A 23,114-nucleotide genomic window follows, 5' to 3' on the forward strand; every position below is an offset into this window, starting at 1 on the left:
CAAAATGTCTTAATGTCCATTTCAGCTTTGAGATTCTAGCAAATGGGGCAAAAATAAGTAAGTAAGTATATAACTAAATAGGTTATCATTATCATGCAGTCCCCATGTTTTTCTTATTTACATTGTATTTTTCCTATTCATGCTCCTATTTATGTTTGTATTGCTTTCTTCAAGAAGCAAATTCAAAGACAAAGCAGGGCTGACACCCTGCAACCTCCCCCCGACCCCCACTCCTGGGTGGGACCTGTGTGACAGTATCTTCCAGGAATCTCCCAACTATCTTAATGTTAATACTTTGCTAGAGGGGAAAACAACCTTAACTTGACAATGGCAGTATCTTGTAGGTATCTTGTAGGTTAGTCCTCTTTCGCATATGAAAGTTCTTTTGAAACCTTCCTTTTCCTTACTTTCCCCAGCTCCCAAGTATATAATCACCACTCCTCAAGACCCTGGTGCAGCCGCTCTTTCTGCCCATGGGTCCTGTCCTGTGCTTTAGTAAACCACCATTTTGCACCAAAAAAAAAAAAAAAAAAAAAAAAAAGAAGCAAATTCTAAAGGTATTAAGATTTCTATGACTTCATAAGAAATTCATAAAAATGTTCGAGATCTCAAGTGGCTATCCCTTCAATAAAATTATGGCAAATTGTGCAAAGTTGCCAAGTGCTGGAACCAAACTCAGTGGGTCTGACCATGGGGTCCATGCTCCTAACCCTTACACCACATGATCTGTAGAAGCTTCTGTTGTTATATAAATACTCCGCTGTCACCTGGCCCTGCCCCATGCAAGCTCACTAAGGGAAAGCACTTTGTCTCCGTCCTGTCTGTCCTCTGACTAACACACACAGACACCCCAGAGGAGCAATGTATGAGGTACGGGAATCGGGGTTAGCAGTGAAAACAATGGGCAAACCTCGGAAATTGTCTGCCCTGCTTAAAACACACAGAGACACACCCCTTTCTTCTTGATCTTTTCTATACTATGTGAAAAATGCTGGCTGCATATTTCACAGATCAAAAAGTGGGCAATATCAATAATAAAAATAGCTTCTACAATTCCACATTTCAGAATATGAGCCAGACAATGAAGAAAGATCTTCCAGTGCTAAGCTCTCCCTCGCCTACTTTCTTTCTTCTTTTCTTCCTTCCTTTGTCACTGTCTCAACAAACACTTGTTTTAGTTCTACTACATGGAAATAAACCTCTGGGTGTCTGTTATTAACGTTTCCATCCTAGATGCTAAAGGACAGAGGCAAGTAATATAAAGTAATATCAAAGGCAATAAAAAAGATTGCTAAAATTTATGTGAACATACCATGAGCTAAGTCTTAGGCCCAGGGCTTGACAGGTATTACCTCACTCAATCCTCATTATAACTCTATGAGATAATACTAGTATTATCTCCATTTGACAAATAAGGGGAGTAAGTTGAGAGAGGCTGAGGTCATATGACTCCTAAGGGACAAAGCAGGGACTCCAGCTCTGGGAGTCTGAGACTATGGCTGGAAATCTTAACCTTTACACCCCATTCTCTCCAGAAGGAGATTCAGCCACGAGGCATACAGAGGGCATACGAGATTGGTTTCATTTCCTTCAAAAAAAGTTTTATAAATAGTATTAGAGCACAACAGGAATGCTTCCAATATCCTCACAGACTGCACCCAAAAGCAGGTGTGTGACTCTTAATAAGCTACTGTCTCATGGCTTCATTTAATCTGTTTGTAAGATGAAAATTAGCACCAAATAATCTCCAGCGTTCCTCCCAGACACAGACCTTCCATTATTCTAAAGAGGCAGCTGTGTGGGGCAGGGAGTGTTCACCAGTTTTGGAGACAGAAGAACTGGGTTTATTTGGGTGGCCAGCACCCTCCTTGCATCCCGGTCACAGGGTCTGCCTCTGTCATTTCCTGTTTGTCTTCTGCTGACCTCAGTGGAAGATAATTGCTCAACCTGAGTATCATCTGCAAATACAATGATCAACCCTCTTGGGGCGCCTGGGTGGCTCAGTCGTTAAGTGTCTGCCTTCGGCTCAGGTCATGATTTCAGGGTCCTGGGATCGAGCCCCGCATTGGGCTCCCTGCTCAGCGGGAAGCCTGCTTCTCCCTCTCCCACTCCCCCTGCTTGTGTTCCCCTTCTCCCTGTGAGTCTCTCTGTCAAATAAATAAACAAAATCTTTAAAAAAAACAAGAACAAAAAACAATGATCAACCCTCTTGACAAATTTTTAAATGTACAATACATTATTGTTGCCTGTATGTACAATGTTATACTGCAGGACTCTAGAGCATATTCATCCTGCTTGACTGAGACTTTTATGCTTATTGATTAGTGACTCCTTATTTTTCCCCTTCCCCTACTTCCTGGTAACCACCATTCCACTCTTTGATTCTATGACTTGGACTATTTTAGATACCTCATGTCAGTGGAATCATACAATATATGTCTTTTTGGGTCTGGCTTATTTCACCGTAGCATAATGTCCTCAAGGTTCATCTATATTACTGTATGTTCTAGAATTTCCTCTTTTTTTTAAAGGCTGAATAGTATTCCATTGTATGTATATATCACATTTTCTTTATCTACTCATCTTTCAATGGACATTTAAATTGTTTCCACATCTTGGCTATTGTGAATAGTGCTGCAGTGAACACAGGAGTGCAAATATCTCTTCTAGATCCTGATTTCAATTCTTTTGGATAAATACCCGAAAGTGGGATATGCTGTTCTATGGTCGTAGGTTTCTCTCTTTGGATATGAGACTTACACCCATGTCCAATAGATATCCTAGAAGTGTCTTTGCTTAGGTAGGTAATAGTCATCTCAAATTTAACGTATCTAAAATAGAAATCTCCTTTTATCCCCAGCCCCCCAAATCGGCCCTCTCATGTTTGGCCACATCCCAGCTAATAGTATTATTACCAACTTGCTCAAGCCAAAAACCTAGAGCCATCCGTTATCCCTATCTTAGCCACCCACGTCTATTTCTACCTCAAAAATACATCCTAAATCTGATGTTGTATCATTATTTCCACTGAAACTACCCTACTCTAGACCACTTCATTTTTCTCCTGGCTTACTATAATGGCTCTGTAAAGGTTCTCTGGACCTTTATTTTTTCCCCTCTAGAACCCCTCCCAAGCCAGAGTGCTCAAAAAAAATCTCATTTCCTTGCATAAAACTCTTCACTACAGTCTACATGTCTCCACATAAGCTGGACACTGCCTCCATATTCACCCTTGCTCACTCTGCTCCAGTCATGCTGACTTTCTTTCCTGTTTCTTCAATCCACCAAGCTTGTCCTGCCTCAGGGCCTTTGTACTTGCCATTCCCTCTTCTGTCAGATTTGCTCATGACTGCTTCCTTCACATCATTCTTGATTCAGTTCAAATACCAGCTCCTCAGAGAGATCTTCTAGCTAAAGTGGTATCCCAGTATTTAAACTTATCTTTTCTCATGGATAAAGACCAACTGAAAAAAAAAAAAAGAAAAATATGAGCCTACTGAAGCAGATTATTTATAATTAGAAAAACCAGTTAAAAAGTTTAAAATAAAAATGTGCAGAATTCATGGGCAGAATTCAAGAGTGCATATACTTGATGGCAGTGTCTCAGCATATATGATGTAATTGTGAATGCAGGTTGAGTACACACAGTGGATGATTCAAGTTGGTGAAAAGAGGGCAAGAAGCAGCATCAGTTAGTCTGAAGGGCATAGAGGAAGTAGGAATCCCCCTTTGTAGGTAAGTTCCTAAAGCTGAAGAAGACTGGCCTTCATTTCTTCTTTCTCTCCAGTTTCAGGGATGAAAGAAGAGGGAAGAAATCCTTCTTCCTTCATCTGCTTGCCTGAAGTGTCTGGAAGACAGGATCTGACTGCCCAACCCAACAACCACTTCTGGAAATATGATGTGACTAGAGCTACATTATAGGGTTTCAACAGGAGGAAAAACAAAGGCACATTTGCCACACTTTCCTTATTTTAGTCTTCCGACATTTTATTATGAAAATTTTCAAACATACAGAAAAATGAAAAAGCTTCATTTCTTAAGATCATATTTCTCCCTACTTCAGATGGAGTCCTGTGGTCTCAGAACTCCCCAACTACTGGGTGGGACCAGTATTTTCTAAACCTTGAATTGCCTGAGCAAAGGTCTGGACCATTGTGGGATCAGTTTTGACATTTTGGTTACCTTGTTAGCGTCATTATACCTAGAGTTAGTCAGTCGATGCCTCCTGCTATATAGAACTTGACTGTTTATTTTAATTAATTTATTTTAAATTTTATTTTATTGTGGTAAGAATAATTCACATGAGTCTACCCTTTTAACAAATTTTTAAGTGTAGAATATAGTAGTATTGTTTAGGATGGGTACAATATTGCACAGCTGATCTCTAGAATTTACCAGGGGCTGGCAGGTGGTGGTGGGGAGTGGGGAGTTGATAAACAGCTTCTTTGTTTTTGCTGGTTTATGAAGCTCTGAACTATTTCACCTTTAAAGTTTTCCATCCCAGTGCTCTGAAGAAGATCTATATGCTTCAGGGATAAATTTGTTGTCTGTCCTTTAGATAGGCCCTTTATTAAAGAGTACTGATTAGGGTGTCATTTTGAGTACTAAACTATACTGTATTATACTACTTATGCAAGTTCTGAAGTCGAATGTCAAAAAAAAAATCTAAATTAGCAACATCTTAGCCTTGGTGTTTACATTTCTATCAGTAACTATGAACTAAAAGCTCAATCCTGTCTGCCATGTTATAGGCAAATCTTCTATTTTTCACCCAGAACAAAGATCTTCCTTTGACATTATTTCATGAGTGACAATGTTACAGTTGATAATTTACTAGTTGAAAGAGTATGATGCCTAAGTTACACTGTACTAGATCCTACTGTGTTGATATTGGACCCAGTGTGGTAGTCTTTGGAGAGAAAAAAAAAATGCAAGCTGACCCAAGGTATCTGCTTTATCTATTTCTGCCAACAATCATTATACATTACTTAAAAACAAGAGGTAATGAAATCCATCTTTCAGGCCATTTAGTTTTTGTTTGTAAAATCTCTCAAAGACCCTGACTACTGCCAACTTAAAATGCTTTCTGAAAAGTTCAGTTAAATTCAAACGTTGCGACTGTAATCAGAATACTAAGAATAAGACATCACTGGTACTTGAACATGGAACCAGGACCTAACCCAGTTGTGTTAGGAAGTTGTTACTTAAAGACTTCTGCTATAGACTACTGGGTATTTACCACAAAGATACAAATGTAGGGACCCGAAGGGGTACGTGCACTCCAATGTTTATAGCAGCAATGTCCACAATAGCCAAACTGTGGAAAGAGCCAAGATGTCCATCGACAGATGAATGGATAAAGAAGATGTGGTATATATACACAATGGCATATTATGCAGCCATCAAAAGGAATGAGATCTTGCCATTTGCAACGACGTGGATGGAACTGGAGGGTGTTATGATTAGTGAAATAAGTCAATCAGAGAAAGACATGTATCATATGACCTCACTGATATGAGGAATTCTTAATCTCAGGAAACAAACTGAGTATTACTGGAGTGGTTGGGGGTGGGAGGGATGGGGTGGCTGGGTGATAGACACTGGGGAGGGTATGTGCTATGGTGAGCACTGTGAATTGTGCAAGACTGTTGAATCACAGATCTGTACTTCTGAAACAAATAACGCAACATATTTTAAGAAAAAAGAAAAAGAAGAAGATAACAGGAGAGGAAGAATGAAGGGGAGTAAGTCAGAGGGGGAGACGAACCATGAGAGATGATGGACTCTGAAAAACAAACTGAGGGTTCTAGAGGGGAGGAGGGTAGGGGGATGGGTTAGCCTGGTGATGGGTATTGAGGAGGGCACGTTCTGCATGGAGCACTGGGTGTTATGAACAAACAATGAATCATGGAACACTGCATCAGAAAAAAATGCAATTTATTCTTGGTCATGGAACGAAGGCCAAAGTATAAGTTTTTGTTTGAAGATATTAGGAAACCCTTCTTGTGTTATATTCTAGAATTGTTTTTAACTTGGATGGAACAGACTAAAATTTGCGAGCTGGTGAAGAGAACATTCTGAAAAGTATATGAATCTTCCAGCTCAGATATTTTAAATAATTACCTGCAATTAAATAAACTTAATTGGCTTGATTTATCTCTCTAATTGAATTGATAAATCCAAATAGACTTTGCATAGAATCAACCAATGGCCTGCACTATATCCCTCTGCTAAACCATAGACGTTGCTCACGACCTTTACATTGTGCTTTAGCCTTTAAAGGTGAAAAGCCAACAACTTTGTATCTCTCTTGCTCTGACAGGCTAGTTGTTAATTAGCAGTGCTCTGTATGGTTTAGTATATTTGTTTTTGCCAAAACAAACAACTGCATTGACTTCTTGTAACCATGTAATCTGTTATTTAGAAGTTGTGGTAATGCTTTTAATAGTTTCTCCCACCCCCACTCTAAAAATGGTTTGTGGTTATTCTTATTTAGTAAATTAGACCAAACTTTGAGCACTAAAAAAAAAAAAAAAAAAAAAAAAAAAAACTTCTGCTATAGAGTTAAAAAATATTCAATTGGTTATTTCTCTTTAGATTTTCTTCCTCATGTGGAGGAGGAAAATTATTTTTTCTTGTTTTCTCAATAAATGCCAGAAAGGTGAATTAAATTCTAGTAATGAATTTACATTTTACTTTTCAAAAAATATTCTGCACATTGGCATCAGGTTAAATAAAGAAAAAAAAAGATGCTAATTTTTTCATATATTCAACAATCAAAAAATGTCATAATATTCTAGTTACGGAATGAATGAGTCACAAGCATAAAAGCTACAGCATAGGGAATACAGTCAATGGTATCGCAATAGAGTTCTCTGCTGACAGACAGTACCTATGGTTGTGGTGAGCATAACATATACACTTGTTGAATCACTATGTTGCCCACCTGGAACTAATGTAACATTGTGTGTCAACTACGCTTCAATAGAAAAATTTAAAAATCATAATAAATTTTATGGTCATAACCTTTTATGTGTATTTTTGACCAAAGATTGTTTTAGCTAAACCACTGTAATGATTTTTAATATTGCCACTGATTAATATTAAAAAACTACCATTACACATGAGTTAAGTACAAGTTACATATTTTGAGTATGACACACTTATTTGAACTTTATAGAAGTAACGCTGCAAAGATGTTGATTAAGGATACTTTGAATGCTCTAGCTTGACTTTTCACAAATGCCCTTGAAATTCCCAGGAAGTCAACGCACAGCTGTCCCACTAACACACAATGACCACTACTGTTCACTGCTGACAAGGCCTGGCTAGCGGCAAACACGGGGAAGGCATGCAAACTCTTGTTAAGTTCACTTCTCAATAGAAAAAAAAAAAAAAAATGGAACGTTCCTTGACATAGAGAAATCGTCACTCATCCTATTATTTTCCAAAACTTAGAGGCCCCTATATCAATGGCAAATGAGTTACTGATTAAATGTGTTTGATTGCAATTAAAAGAAATGCAACAAAGGACTGCGTTAAAGGTAGGAGATAAATGTGAATGATACCCTGCAATCTCTTCTCAGTCCGATCCCCCAAATCACTTGCAAACGTTGACTCCCATTTCCACTAGCACACAGGCAGGTAGGAGAGAAATGCTGTGTGCAAACAATATTCTTTCCTTGTATTCACATACATATTTTTAAAATAATAGCAGAATACTGAAAATCAAGTACAATAATGACAGAATTATAAAAAAATGAGTAATTTTGCTCTTTGTTTATAATGCTGCAGTGACACGGAAAAGGTAATATTCATTATCTCTTCAAGCAAATAGGCTCATTCCAGGGCGATCAAGATTCATCAATCATGTCTCTAAAGGCAAAATTCAGAAAATACCATCGAATCTTCTACTTCCTCTAAACAATCAAATCAAAGAATTTTTTTTTATATCTTTGAGATGCCTCTCCATCTCAAATATAACTCTGGTGCTTTGCCCTTGACACATAGTAGCAAATAATAAATATTCTTTTAATAGTTCTCCAATAAATGAATGAATAAATGAATGACTTCACTTCCAAACTGAATTAGGAAGCAGAAATTTATATGCAGAATTAATAAGGTTTTCAGTGTAATTTATGGATAAGGAAATGCTTACAGCTCTGGGGTTGGTTGGAGAGAATTTTTTGTGCTTTTTCAAAGGCATGGTCTAGGGTGTCCATTCCCTTCCTGTGTATGTTTCCATTTCTCTGAGTTTCTCCTGTCCTATCTTTGCAATTCCCATTATTCTCAGGGACTTCTTTCCTTAGGAAACCACAGGGACATTTTCTGCCACTGATGATTTAACAAAGCCACTTGCTCCTTCGTTTGTCGAACCAATACTTCCTGAGAGTCTGCTTCTTCCAGGCCCTGTGGGAGGCACCAGGGACAGAACAGAACCACACAAGCAACTTCTGTTTTTGTTTTCACTACATTTTTCGATTTCATTAAAACCTAGCTCAGAAAGGAAGCAAATAGAACCTGCAAGGACATCATCTCCAAAAAGGCATTCCAGGACTAGGCATGCTGCTGATAAAGGCTGTCTGTAGGCGCCCAGTGCCACAACAATGTCATGTACTCCATCAGTCTCTGCTGTAACACACATGTCTGCCAGACGCATCATTTCTAGCAACTTTTTTTATCATTTTTTATATTGATTATATTTTGAAATGATAATAGTTTTAATATACTGGATTAAATAGCATATTATTAACTTAATCTCATCGGTTTCTTTTTAGTTTTTAAAAAGTGGCTACTCAAAAATTTAAATTTACATGTACGCTGTGCATTATATTTCTACTGGATTGCTGATCTAGAGGAAAGCGAGAGAGAGAGGGAAAAAAAAAACCCAAATAAGCAAACAAATAAATTATTATGAAATTGAATGTGGTGTTTTGTTTGTCTCAGTGTATCAGTGAAACACAGAGCTGTATGTTTTCAGAGAAGGCATGGGTAGAATTGCATTTCAGGGATCTTTTTGAGGAGGAAAGGACCACATCCGGCTGAGAAATACAGGTTGTTCCTGTGCAGTGAGAAATGTATTAGAGATTCACAGTCATGCTAATAAGTAGGGCAGAGTGAAGATGTGTAAGCAAATACAGACAAGCAAGCAGAGATAGCATTCAAGAGCCGTTCTGAGAGGATTCTAATAAGGCAAAGATGTTCAAGGCATGGACAATCAGAACCATCCTCTCCTATAAATGGTTCCAGTGGAAGCCAAGACAGCGATGATCACATCGAACAAAATTTAAATATGCTATCTGGAATCAGTAATGTATGAATTCATGGCCCCTCAGTATGAATTAGTTGGTCAGGTTACACAGCGGCTTCTGAGTGTCCCCTGGTGCTGATATTTCCCACACTGTGTCACCTCCCGGCCCCACTTCTCCAACTAAGGTTCCGCCCCTTTCAGAATTCCTCCACTCGTCATGACCTCATTTCTGGGGGAAGCAGTCTTCAGGGGCTTTTTGTTTCCTTACAGTCTCATGCCTTCTCTCCTGCCCTGCCAATCCTCTTATCTGGGAATTTGCAGTGAAATAATAGGACAGTTTATATGATCGATTCCTGTATTGCTCAGCTCAAATGACTTACATTCACTTTAGAAGGTTTTCAGTTACACCATGTACAAGTATATCATTTACAGTTGATTAAAATGTTTGTGGTCATTTCTATTAAAAAAAAAAAAGGTTGGGCATCTGTTCCTTGGTTAGAAATACAAGTTCATTGTTTTCTCTGTGGGAAAATCAGGCATGACTTAAGACTCCTTTCACAAGAAAGCCTAAGGATCAGCTATATTCAATATCTGGGGGCATTTTTAATCCTTTGTTAGTATAAGTGTCATTTTTAACTAATCAAAACACGCACTTACCCGGAATGCTTCATTCCCAAATTGTGTCAGATTAAAGTGTAATTACTATGACATTAACCGATATATACACATAGAATGCCCATGGAGGCAGCTTCCACAGGACATTCAAACCAGCATGAGCCTAACTTTGTGGGGACCTGCCTTGGTCTGTGCTGCCTGAATGAGAACTATCAGATAGCTCCTGGAAAGGCCATTTGTACTTGTGTTACTTTCCATTCTAATTGGGAATTCTTTGTGGCTTTTTTTTTTTTAACAGAATATTTAATTTAAGATGAAAGCCTGAAGTAATTTTTGGTTAACGAAATTAGCAAAGTCTTCTTCATTTCCTCACCCAAGTGAAAGGAACACATAGATGTTGCGCAAGAATTAACTCAGGTAAGTTTCTCTTTTTTAGTTATACAAGGAGGCACAGGGCTTTAAGGTGAAATCTATTATGATACCCTTAAAGATAACAGTTTTCCCCCTGCCACCTAAAGAAACCATGTTTCAAGTTTCTACTGTGTGCAAATAAACCTTGCCTTGGATGCTATAATAGCAATCCAAATTCAACAGGTGGAGACAATTTCGGGGTACGTTTTCACATTTGCACTCTGACTGTGTCGTTAGACATGGTGATTTCTCCTCCATTTCAGATTTGTTTAGTTTGCATCAAGGCACTGTTTTAAATGCAGTGTTATACAATGGAATTTAAGGTATTTTCGAAATAATGTGCCACAGCTGTGTTGTTATTCACTCCCTATCATAAATCCCACTGGCTGGAAAATGAAGTTTGTTTAAAAATAACCTCTTCAGATAACAGGAGAGGAAGAATGAAGGGGAGTAAGTCAGAGGGGGAGACGAACCATGAGAGACGATGGACCCTGAAAAACAAACTGAGGGTTCTAGAGGGGAGGAGGGTGGGGGGATGGGTTAGCCTGGTGATGGGTATTAAAGAGGGCACGTTCTGCATGGAGCACTGGGTGTTATGCACAAACAATGAATCATGGAACACTACATCAAGAACTAATGATGTAATATACGGTGATTAACATAACAATAAAAATAAAAAAAAAAACCTCTTCAGGACTTCTTTTAATGAGGAGCCTGCATGTAAGTCTTCCATTTTGTGGGTGGAAAAATGCATCTAAGATACTTTATTTCGTTCAATAATAAATATTGTTGTGAAACCATAAACCCAGAGAAAATTGGTTATTTTTTTAAAATAGGATTCATTAACATAGTTCAGAGAACCAGTTCTTCAGGAAAGCTATTTAAAAAAGCAAACACACCAGAGATGGATTGCCCGGGAGGCCGAAGAAGAAACTTGGTACCTTAGACCTGGAGGACAGATAAATAGGAGACTTCATTTATACCAACCTGGGCCATCTGGGGATAGAAGATGAGGGAGGGAATATTCACTTATCTTTTTAGCAAAGCCCCAGAGCCTGTATTGGGCTGGATGTGGGTCGCAGGTCTAGATTCAAGTCTCAACTTTTGTTCTCTGTTCGCTAACCAAGTGACCGTGGGCAGATCACGCATGGGGGCAGTGGGAGCTGCTCTGGCTTTGCTGTCACACAGACCCAGATCCAGCCGCGTACTGTCCGTGTGTAACAACCGGCTCTCGGGGAACAAACAAAAAAAAATCAACCAACGCCAGTTTGTAATGTTTGCCAATTTCTATGGTGTAAATGCTCCTGCCACAGCCAGTTTAAGCTATGTACATGACCTCACCAGATGCTGAACTGGGAAGAAAAGCGCACCCCCATTCTTTCCAAGTGACCTCCCAGGTAGTACCAGCTGGTTCTAGCAAGCCACTGCCTGGATTCCATTTCTGGCTCCACCAGTTAATATGCGGGGCCTAATGTGAGTGAATTGACTTTCCGACATCTCAGTTTCCTAACTTTTAAAATGTTGACCATACACAAGCCTTACAAGCTCATTTTGAGGGTCAAATAGAAGGTACTGAGCCCAGAGCCAGAAATAGCAGGTCTTTGATAAACATTGGTTCCCTGACCTGATGATTTCATGATTATGTCTCTGTTTGTCTCTGTCTCCTCGCCTTCCCCTTGACAGACAGACTCTCTGGGAGAACAAGTCTGCATCTGTGCTCCTTTGTTTATACCTCCCTCATTCAGCCCATTGCTATCTACATTTCATTTACAGAACTCCTGAAAAATCATTTCTCGGTGGTGACCAACAGATTTTTCCTCTAATTCCAACGGACATTTTTTGGTGCTTATTTATTTGATTCCTCTGTGCATTTGTCGTCCTTGACAAATCCCTCCTTCTTGTGAAGCAAGATGTACCATTCATCTCATTTCTTAGGCTGGAACTCGAGCATCCCCCTTTACCTCCTGTAGCCAATAGAACAGGCCAATTCTGTTTTGTAAATATATCTTCATTCCGTTTCCCTAGCTCCCTCTCTAATGCCACTGTCTTAGTGAAGACCCCTTGGACCTTCGTCTTTTCATTCTTAAGTGATTAAAGTGGCATACCGCCTGATTTCCCTGCCCCCACTGAATTCCTCTTCCAATCCATCCTTTCTCTGGAAGGATTTCTATAAAATGCAAATAGATGGTGTAATTCCTTGCACTTCATTATCTTCCAATATCTACTGCATAAAGTCCTAACTCCATGGAATGCATAATGGCCCCTCTTGATTCTGGCTCATTCCAACTTTTATGGCCACAGGTCCTGCCTTTTGTCGGCTTATAACTGTGCTCTGGTCTTATTAAACCACTGACCGTACCCTCAATAGGCCAAGGTTTTTCTTGTCTTTGTCTCTCTGGACAGCCAGCCCTTTCCCATTTTCTACCAGGTAAACTCCAATTTCTTTACGGATCAACTCATGTCACCCCCCACCCTGTTCCATCATGCCTTCTTTGACATCCTCATGGCACCCAGTAATTCTCTAAAGGCACTCTTCACACTGTATTATAATCATCTGTCCTTGCTTTTCTTCCCCAGCTGAAAGTGAATGAATTGAGGACATAAATGCTATATCTTATTCACCATCACATCTACGATATCAAGCACAAAGCCTGGACCACAAAAGTGTTTAGCAAACTGAATGTATCAACTTACAAATACTTAGTCAGATTCTTTCTCTGCCCATGTTGTGACACCAAATGAGATGGGGTCAAGAGAAGAGCTTTTTTTTTTTTTTTAATTGAGATATAATTAGCATACAACTGTATCAGTTTCAGGTGTACGGCATAATGATTTGATATTTATATACATTGCAAAATGATCACCATAAGTCTACATAATATCTGTCACCACACATAGTTACAATTCTTTTCCTTTTTTTCTTATGATGAGAAATTTTAAGATCTACTCTGTTAGCAACTTTCAAATACACAATACAGGATTATTGAGTGACTAGAGGTTTTGTAAGCTATAAGCAAATTAGGATGATATACATTTTCAGACTTGATTCTAACTGGAATAATGACTCTCATTAATTTTAAATGATGGGCTTTTAAATAATGATAATTTACTTAAATGTATTTGTCCCAACATGATTTGCCTGCTAACTTCATAAGTTTAATGTTGGTCATCAATAATTAAAACAATAACAAATTAGGTCTCCTCATGCTTATTTTTGGGAGTTTTGTTCATAGTGTATAGGAAGCAAGGCAAGAACCACTGCAAAAACAGTAATAGTATGGGGAAAAAATGCTATATAAGAATCCATTTGAAAATTTGCATTTAATAAATGAGTAACATATAAGAAAGTGAACATGCTATTACTATACAGATGGAAGAATTTATTAAGTATCTTTTTAACTATTTTTTTATCATGAATGACTGCGTTAAATATGTGTTAAAAGTTTTAAAATTGAGGTGCTATTGATGCTTTAGGACATTTCAAAGAAGGGAAAAGCACAGTCAAAATTTTAGTAAGCAAGGGACTGAGCTTGCAAAGCAGATGTTCTACCATTTGCTGAATTTTCGTTAATAAATCTCACCTTTTGAGTTGAGAAAAAAATAACATTGTTCTTTAGCGGTAACTTTTTACAAATAATGCAAATGAACAAAACCTCTCCAACTTTAGGGATGATCTAATGTCATAAATGAAAAGTACGCAACTTCATTTTAAAATACTCATTATCACCTCTATCTATAACTCCATTCTCTGGCCCACTGGGACTGTTCTTTACTCAATACTTGACTAGAGTTGAAAGTGTTCTCCTTCTCTAAAAAATTTGGAACAATATATACTTAACAGATGGTGTCTCTATAGTCTACCTTAGTAATAAGCCTTCTAATTAATATATCTTTTTCTAAACAATGATTTATGAATCACCTTTTTCTGTGAGAATTCTTTGTATTTTTTGCTGTATTGTTTTTTTTAATATCAAGAGTTCCTTGATCCAAAAAAGGGGTCTTCCTTCTGATAAGTTAAAATTCTTCAAATTAAATGGAGTTTTTATATAAAATCTGTGAAATATACCTGGTCATTTTTCCTATTTTTCTGGTACGGAAATTGGGTCCTTGAAAAAATCAAGAGCAAATAGATAATTGATGATATCGGGAACTTGCCTCTTGATATTTTGCTTCTTTATCATCATATCACCACATATTTTTAATATTCTTTACCAACCCAAATAACCAAAGTTAGCTTTGATCTTGCTGGCCATTTTATATGAATTTGAAATGGGTTTCTGAGCTCAGTATTGACAGACATATGCTTTGAATTATTTTTCCAAAATGTCTAAGTTTACCATGTTCTCACATATTCTCTTGTGACTTATTCCTGGCTTATCAAGAAGAGAATCGTATGTGAAACTATAGCCAGGGTTGCAATCAGGGTCAAATAACTTTCTCCCCCAAAGAAGCTAATTGACTATAGGACAATATTACTCTATAGTCTCAGCCCCATTAGCTATATGCTCTCCTGAGCAACTCACCAAACTAACTTAGTTTAAGCTTTGGAACATGATTCACTCAGTTATATCATGAAATGTGAACAATTCAGGATTTTGTGTGTGTGTGTCTGTGTGTCTGTGCATGTTGATCCAGACACACATAGTAGAGCCATTTCAATAAAGTAATAATGGTAAGTAGAATCATAGACACAAAATTGGAAAGCACTTAGGAATGATCAAACTCTTCATGAATCTCTTATCACCATTCCTTACAGGTGATGGCCCAACCTCTGCACACTTTTACTAACATAATCTCATTCTTTCCAATCCTGGAGAGGTTTCCTTGTTAGGAAGTTATTTCTCATCCTTAATAAAAACTTGCTGGTAACTTTCATCTTGGTCCAAGATTCCATAAACAAAGAATTAACCAATCTTAACCAACCAAAAAGTGAGGGTCCTGGAAGTTCCTGTTTCAATGGGTAATATTTTTGTCTACAATATTTTTTTTTATATTCTTTGGCTTCCATCATGATTCATGCAACAAGATGGAGTAGATTAAAAGGCTCAGAAACTAATACTGATCTCCCTGGCTGGGAGATGGACCTGCTGCTATAAACAAGAGGGTGTGGGAGCATGGTCTAATTCAGCAGGCAAGACATAGAATCTGAGCAGAATGAACAACAAGCGATACAAAGAAGTCCTGGCAGGACTTCAGAAGCAGGGATGCTCATGACATTCTTGACATCTAAAGATGCATATATTCAGACGAGCATCACAAACTGAAGGTAATGATATTTATGACTACACTGGCAAAGGTTAGATCCCAATTTAGAAAACTCAGACTATCTTTACAAATACAGATTTTGTGAGGGCTGAATTTGTATTCTTTGAAATGATGAGTCTCAAAAATTTGCCCACTAATTTGAGCACTGTGAAAGTTTCTTTCACATTCTCATAAAAATCAGACACACTGACAAGCTGTGAATCAGTTGAGGGAGATTAGCTCCATTTTAATAAAAGGAGTTTACTCACAACCCTGGTGACTAGTGTTCCCTACAAAGATCTTGTTGCCTTAAAAAGACTTTCCAATTGTTGAAAAATATTTTATCAAGCTAGAAATTCAACACAGTATCAAAGTGACTAGCACTTCGATTTGAAAAGAAAGGTTAGGATGATGAGACCTGGGAAAGGATGAGTCAAGGAACGAGAGTTTTTGTCCTGCCTTTGTCTAGCTCTTTATGTCACCTTTGGTCACACAGAATATTAGAGTCCGTGAATACAGAGGGAACGTAAAGAGGCATCTGGTTTACCACTGTGGCCAATTTAGCTTTCTTTCAAACTATAAAGTTTCTTTAAGCCAGTACCTATAGGATCATAACAACAGCATTTTACAAACAGTATAAATAATCTTCCCCCAAGGAGCAATTACGGAGGTAATCACATCTGTGAGGAGAACAGACATTTTCTTGCCTTCACATTTTTTTTTTTTTGTATTAATGATTGGGCTTTAAAAGAATGCAAACAACATTTAAGTCGTATAGGTAGTACATTGCTCAATTGTCTGAGATGAATACTAAGGTTGGGAAGGAGAAAAGGGAAAAGGCATAGGTTGTTTATACATTTTTTGATTAATTCAGATTTTTATCTTCTACTGACTCCACACATTACAAACAAACAAATTTTGTCTTGCTACCAGACAAAAAATGCAGTGAAAAAAAAAAAAGACAGTGGTCAGGAACAACGTGTCTTTTGTCGGCAGCTTTCACATATCATAGAATAATGGTTTGGTAGATACTTGGGAGGGGTGGTGGGCACAGGTGTATATGCCAAATTAGAATTCTCTAGGATTACTGGCAATTTTAAGGCACTAGAAGCTGGAGATTGCCCTTATGCAAAGATTTACTTGGTAAATGAAATTTTCTCTTTCCTCAGGACTTTCAGCTAAAAGCCAAGTAATAAAAATATGGAAATTTAAAAACTTATTTTTGTATTAGTCAGCAAATATTGGCCCCTACTATGCACAATGGTACTGTGTTAAAACATCATTCACTTCTGGATATATACTAGAAGTTAGGAATAGAATAATTCTTAAAATCCCTCCAAAATGTAAAGATTCTTTTTGGTTAAGTAGTCAACACTGTCCTGAAAAACATCAACTCCACAAATGGTTTTAAGAAAAATAATTAAGATTCATAGATATTTGGGAAAATAAAACGTCAACTGCTACAACCTGAGTTTTTTTTTTTAACAACCTGAAATTTTTAAAGCTGGTGGTTTTAAGACTTACCTTTCAATTGGTAATGATGCAAAAATCACATTCTATCTTATATTCTTTAGAACAGAATGACAGAATGAGGACACGATTGATGTGAAAGTGAAAAAACTAAATGTATTAATTTAATTAATTTAATAACAATCAATTGTAGGGCCATAAACTATTACTTTTTAAATGCGAGTTTTTGAATATTAAACTGCAAATAGATTTTTTTAAAGGTGAAAGTAAAAACAGGAAATAATTGGAACTAATTAGTCCAAATCTTACCTGAAGTTGTTTTTTGTTCTCTTTTTTTCTTCTCCACTCTCCCTGAAATGAGAAATAGCAGGTCAGTTGCAGAGTGGATCCATGTGAACAAGATATAACAAAGAAGAAACTCCAGTTTAGGGCAATTTCCAAACGCAATCACTCTTTCAGCTGTGTCCCACATGCTTCTAGAGATGACTGGGCATAGTTGAAAGGGGTGAAAAATGCTCTCAAACCAATTTATGCAAGTCAAAAATAAATGAGGATGCATTAAATATGCTATTGGGTTTTAAAAATCTTGTTAGTAAGAGAATTTACTCAACAATAAACTTACAAGGTACAAATCCCCACAGAATGAACTGTGGGGATAAACACCCGAAGAAAATAAGACCAAGGCCTCTTACAACCTACTTGGGAAGATAAAGGACAGACAATACAGTATGAAATGGGATGTGCCCCAAAATGTACAAAACGTTTAAAGAATATGAGAGGATGAGTGATTATTTTAGAAATGAAGGGATGCCCACAAAGTTATGGAGAAAATGATATTTGATTTGGACCTTGAAAGATACATGTGATCTGGGAAATTTGAAATAGGGAAGGTATTGATTCTTGGCAAAAAAAAAAAAAAAAAAATAGTATGGGCTCTGTAGGACAAGGCCTTTAGAGCAAGAGCCATGTTTAAAGCTTGCTTTAGGAACTACAGTTTTGCATAGGAAGAGGGCTATTCTAGAGTTTAGATAAGAGGTAATAGACCGAGTATGGCAATGGGAGTAGGGAAGTAGGAAGGCGGAACTTATAAGGCCCAGGGATTTACAAAATGTAAAGTGCAAGGGAAAAGGAAAGGTCAAGATGAATGGTTTTATAGGTGACTTTGGACATGGTGTTACAATTTGGGGAAATGGTAAAACGTGATGGGGGCATGGGGACGACAAGTTCAGTTTTAGACTTAACTGAGTTTGAAGTGTTACAGAGACATGGAGCTTGGGAGAGGGATCCGAATTGAAATTACAATGCAGAAAAGGTCCATCTTGAGAAGATGGGTGGGCTGAGGCGGGGAATGGGAACATAAAGGCAGGCAGCACAGAGTGCTGGGCTGAGGAGAGTGACCAAGAGAACAAAAATGCTACTCCTACTTTGTGATGTAGGACCACGAGAAGACAGAAGCAGCAGATATCCACAGAGATCCACAGAGCACCGAGTCATGTGCCACAGATAATTTGAGGAAGTATGGTGGGCACCCCCAGCATCTGAATCTGCTGGGTTCACACGGTTGTGGCTATATTGAGAGAGAGCAGGCTTAGCAGAGCAGGGGCGGGGAGCACAAGAGACACTGTGCAAGCCTGAAGAGTAGCCAGTGGTGAGGAAGATGAGCTTGAGGAAGCGCCTTCCTGTTCATGAAATTTGGCAGCATGCAAATGAAGGAGACAGGGCAACAACCCGAGGGGGCGCAAACCCCACATTTCTGCTAGGCTGTGGGCCACGTCAGCGTGGTTACAGGCTTAGATGAGAAACTGCAGGAGGGCGTTGGTGTGTGGCAACACCACTGTGGAGGTCAGAGCCTTGCTTTTGTGATGGGTAAGAGCGTGCGCCCTTCTGGCCATCGTTCTTGTCCGCTTTCAACATTTCACAGGTGGAGCAAGTTACTGAGGGTTTATGCAACACATGCAAGCTGCATGTACACTTTAGCCAAGGTTTTCTACCAGCTCTTCCCGTCTTTTAAAATCTTAAGCTATAAGGAGGAAAATGTACAACCTTTCTCTCATGCAGCCACCAAGAGTGTCGAATGCATCTAACTGGCATCTTGATTAATGGCACATGCTGTTCATTTGGGTGATTTCCAGAGGTCTTGTTTGATACGATTTATTTCAATGATTTAAACAGATAAATGACATGAAGAGTCCATTTAAAGGCTTCATTCATTACCAAGTGTGATGGGGTACCTCCTCATTTAAGTTTTTCATCAGGCAAGCCACTGTTTACTATTTGATTACCAAGTTTGGTATACTAGATGCCTCAAACGCCTCTACAAATTTAAAAAAAATGCTGTTCAAGTCCTGAATTATAAAATGTTTAAAGACAAACGTCTTTTTGAAATGTCTTTAATTTGTATAAGAATGAATCATAAATCCTGAAAGTTGACAATGAAAGTATTGGAGATCAATAATATGGTATGGTAGTGAGTCTCCAAGATGCTCCCAATGACCCTTGTCTTTTCTCCTCCTGGTAATTGTGTCCTTGTGCAGTCCCCTCCCACACTGATTAAGACTGACTTGTGTAATCAATAAGATTTTGCAGAAATGATGGAATGTGACTCCCTAGGTTGGGCCTTAAGAACCATCATGGCTTCCATCCTGCTCTCTTGGAACACTCGCTCTGAGGGAAGCCAGATAGTATGTTATGGGGACACTCAAGGAGCCTTATGGAGAGGCCCATGTGACGAGGAACCCAGGCCTCCTACCAGCTGTCAGCATCCACTTGCCAGGCACACGAGCTGTCTGTCCGCCAGCCTAAGTCAAACCTTCCAAAGGCTGTGGCTCTGGCTGACTGACACCTTGCCTGCAATTGCATGGGAGGCCCTGCCCCAGAACCATCTGGTTAGCCATGCCAGAGAAACTATGTGAGTCGATAAATGTTTACTGTTGGCTTCAGCTGCTATGTTTTGGGTAAACTGTTATACGGTAATAGATCATTTTATTACGAAAGTCTGGGTTAATTTATCACTTAATACACCAACAGGGGCGACAGTGTGGCAAATCAATCAGTCTCCCTGACTTTCTCTGTGTAAAGTGGGGATCAGAACCTGCTTCTCTGGAAGGCGGTGAGGAGTAAATAATTTCATATGCAGAGCTGGCAAGTAATGGAGGAAACTCACACAAGATATTGGGGTTTGATGTTTCAGAAGGCAGGCTGGAAGGCGTTGCTGTAGTGTTTTTTCACCGAGACCTTAAACAGTCCCTTGCCCCTGTGTTACATGCAAGGGCTCTGTAAACTGTAGAGTGCTATGTAAATGTTATTTATTAGTTTTATTATGCTGTTAGTTGTGTTATAAGGATCAATTTAGATTTCTATTCTTAGTTACATATACGCTAGACTGCAAATTAGAAGAATAAAAACTAGATAAATAAGACAACGTGATATTGATTAAGGGACACAGAGAGTCCTCTGGAGATGACCCTCTAGGTTTCTTGTTGAGTCCCTTCATCTTGCTCCGAATGAGGGTGATCTTGTCCCTCATTCTCCCGGTGTCCCCCTTCCTAGAAAGAGATGGTTCTGAGACCCATATTTCTAGCTCGAACATCTACTGAGATTTTAGACCTCCCGGAAATCTCTAAATCTGTATTTTCTACAGCACTACAACACAGATCCTTAACTTAAATCATTATATTTCCCTGCAAAACCGCTCATCTTTAGAGCCGTCTTTCGGTCTCTCAAGCCCCCAAACATGAAGCCTCAGAGTCACTGGCCTCTCCCTTTCACTCAACGTCCACGCCTAATACAGACCTCGGACCACTCCATTCTCTTTCTACAGGGCCCTTGGATCTACACTTTCCTTTCTCACTGCCCCCACCCTCGTTCACCAGCACGATATAGACTTTCTTCCTGGGGTTATTTCCTACACACTCCTAATCGACTTCGTTGATTTTCAGGGATGGCTTTTCTGTCCTCGGGTCAGATCACTACTAAAGATTAAAATCCACTTGCCCGAATGTGAAATTTATGACCCTGGAAGATTTGTCCACAACCGACCTTCTCCACCACCCCTCATGCACAAAACTGACCGGTTATGCCAAGAATCCCACCTCCCATCCCAACTCCCTGGGCAAGCTGTTCCCGCTTCCTGGGGTGTTCTGATATGTCAGTCCTGCCTATCCAAAATCTGTTCATCCTTCAGAGCTGCGTCAGATGCCAGCCCTTCTGTGAAGCATTCCGCTTTGTGCCGCCCCCAACTCTCCACTCCCTGCAGAACTAACCACCCTTCTGCTATGCTCCTTTACCCCTTTATTTATACCTCTGCCACAGTACTGACTCAAGTTTGGCTCAGAATTGGTTGCAAATTCGTTCCCCCCACTGGACTGTGGCCTCCTTTAGGGCAAGGGGTGTGTGTACCCTATGCCTCTCTGTCTCCGCATGCCTCACAGAGCCTTGAGCCCAAAAGCTTAGGACTGAGTCAACACACCCAGAGAGTTATGAAATGCCCAGTCCTCCGTCAAATGCTAGGGAACAGGAGGTAAATTTTAGTACTGCTAACACTGAGTGCAAGTACAACCAAGACCAGAGCTTTTTACCAGGTATTTACATTACAATGGACACCCTGGAAAACTATTCTATTAGGAAAGTGGGTGATAAAATAACAGAGAGGCTTTCAGAATAATGAACATGCCTTTTTCCTTCCTTGTGCTTTATTGGATCACAGATTCTAGTTTAAAAACAAAACACTAAAGTACGGTTTGCACCTTACTGCTCTTTAAACCTGGATGCAGCACTCCTCCTGTGAGAATAAAAATGGATGGTAATCTCATAAAAATGGAACTTGTAGGGTGAAACTTTTCTTCTGAGAAAATGCATTTAATTGAACCTTAAAATTCCACTGTCATGACCACTTATTTATATAAAGTGAGCATTGATGTTTTTAAAAGCTACTTTAGACTTGAGGTTGTGGATATTGTTCCATGGAGGAACATTAAATATGTATCAATTTGTAGCACATTTCTCTACCTCAGTACGGAAGCAGTAGCTTAATCACAATGATTGTTTCTGATCTTTTAAAACCACAGATACATAAATGGCAATCCAGTGATACCTCACCAATAATGAGGAGGGGTGTTTGTCAGGCAACTCGGTCTTTTATGTCACTTCTAATGGAAAGGAAATTTTGTACATATTTGCATAAATATATATATACACACATATACCGTGTATATGCACATGTGTATGTATATGTATGTGCATATATATACACACACACATACATATATGTGCATTACATTCATGTATATGTGATACATATATACTGTATTTTTACACTCAGATACAGTCTTGTCTCTGAAATACACTCTTTCTTCTACCTGCTTCCATCTTTGTATAATAAAGTCTGTCATGGAATCTTATCAAGCTTCCCTCACTGCACTACCAATTTCTCAGTAGCCAATTCTGAGTTTGCATTCCCTCGCAGGCATTTTATCTGCCCTGTGCTGAGAGGTATGCTTAATCACATCCCGTTGCTAGGATACCTGAGAATGTTCATTTATGTCCGATGTTGCTTTGGCAAAATGCACTATGAAGTAGGCATAGAATCATGACAAGGAAAATTACTGTGCACATGCTACTTGTTTAAAAAAAGGTGGTGGGGTGGGGGTGAAGGAGAGAAACGTAACCGCCAGATAATATAATGCTAACTCCCCTGAATTTTTTCATATCATTTTTGTTTCACCTGGATTTTAATGGAAAAACACTGGCAATATTTTTGGATAATGAGAATCTGCAGTACTCTTATACTTTGGAGTTAACAGGAAAAGTAGAAGGCAGTAGGTTTTTAATTGTTTACCTTATAGGGTCTAAGAGAGGAAGGGGCTTTAAGATTTACTGGCTTCAAATGCCTTAATTACAGACAAGGTTAACGAGGTTACAGTGCAGGTTGATTTGCAGAGCTAATCTAAAACCCAAGCCACCACTGTCATGTGTTAGCTATTTTCATGTGAGACTTAAGAACAAAGTAGTCCTCAGGATGTGCTTTTGGGTAATAAGAAGAGAAATGCCTTTATCAATATCTTAAAAAATTACTGCTGATTTGGTTAGGAATATACCAAAGATTCCTGCTTACTGATTGTAATGA

The 23,114-nt window shown here is 38.7% G+C and overlaps 1 protein-coding gene across 3 annotated transcripts in view; it reads right to left on the bottom strand.

Moving 5' to 3' along the window:
- The window catches only part of CHST9 (carbohydrate sulfotransferase 9), a 256,861-nt gene that overhangs the window by 126,853 nt on the left and 106,894 nt on the right, over nt 1-23,114 (bottom strand). For 2 of the 3 annotated variants that reach the window (XM_027577035.1, XM_027577036.1), the window contains exon 3: nt 17,300-17,341. In XM_027577035.1, the coding sequence (XP_027432836.1) occupies nt 17,300-17,341 (42 nt within the window). Of the gene's footprint in view, nt 1-17,299; nt 17,345-23,114 lie in introns of those variants that run through there. The other variant, XM_027577037.1, reaches the window with a different exon arrangement.

The sequence above is a fragment of the Zalophus californianus genome, chromosome 14 (assembly GCF_009762305.2).
Source record: "Zalophus californianus isolate mZalCal1 chromosome 14, mZalCal1.pri.v2, whole genome shotgun sequence".
NCBI lineage: Eukaryota > Metazoa > Chordata > Mammalia > Carnivora > Otariidae > Zalophus > Zalophus californianus.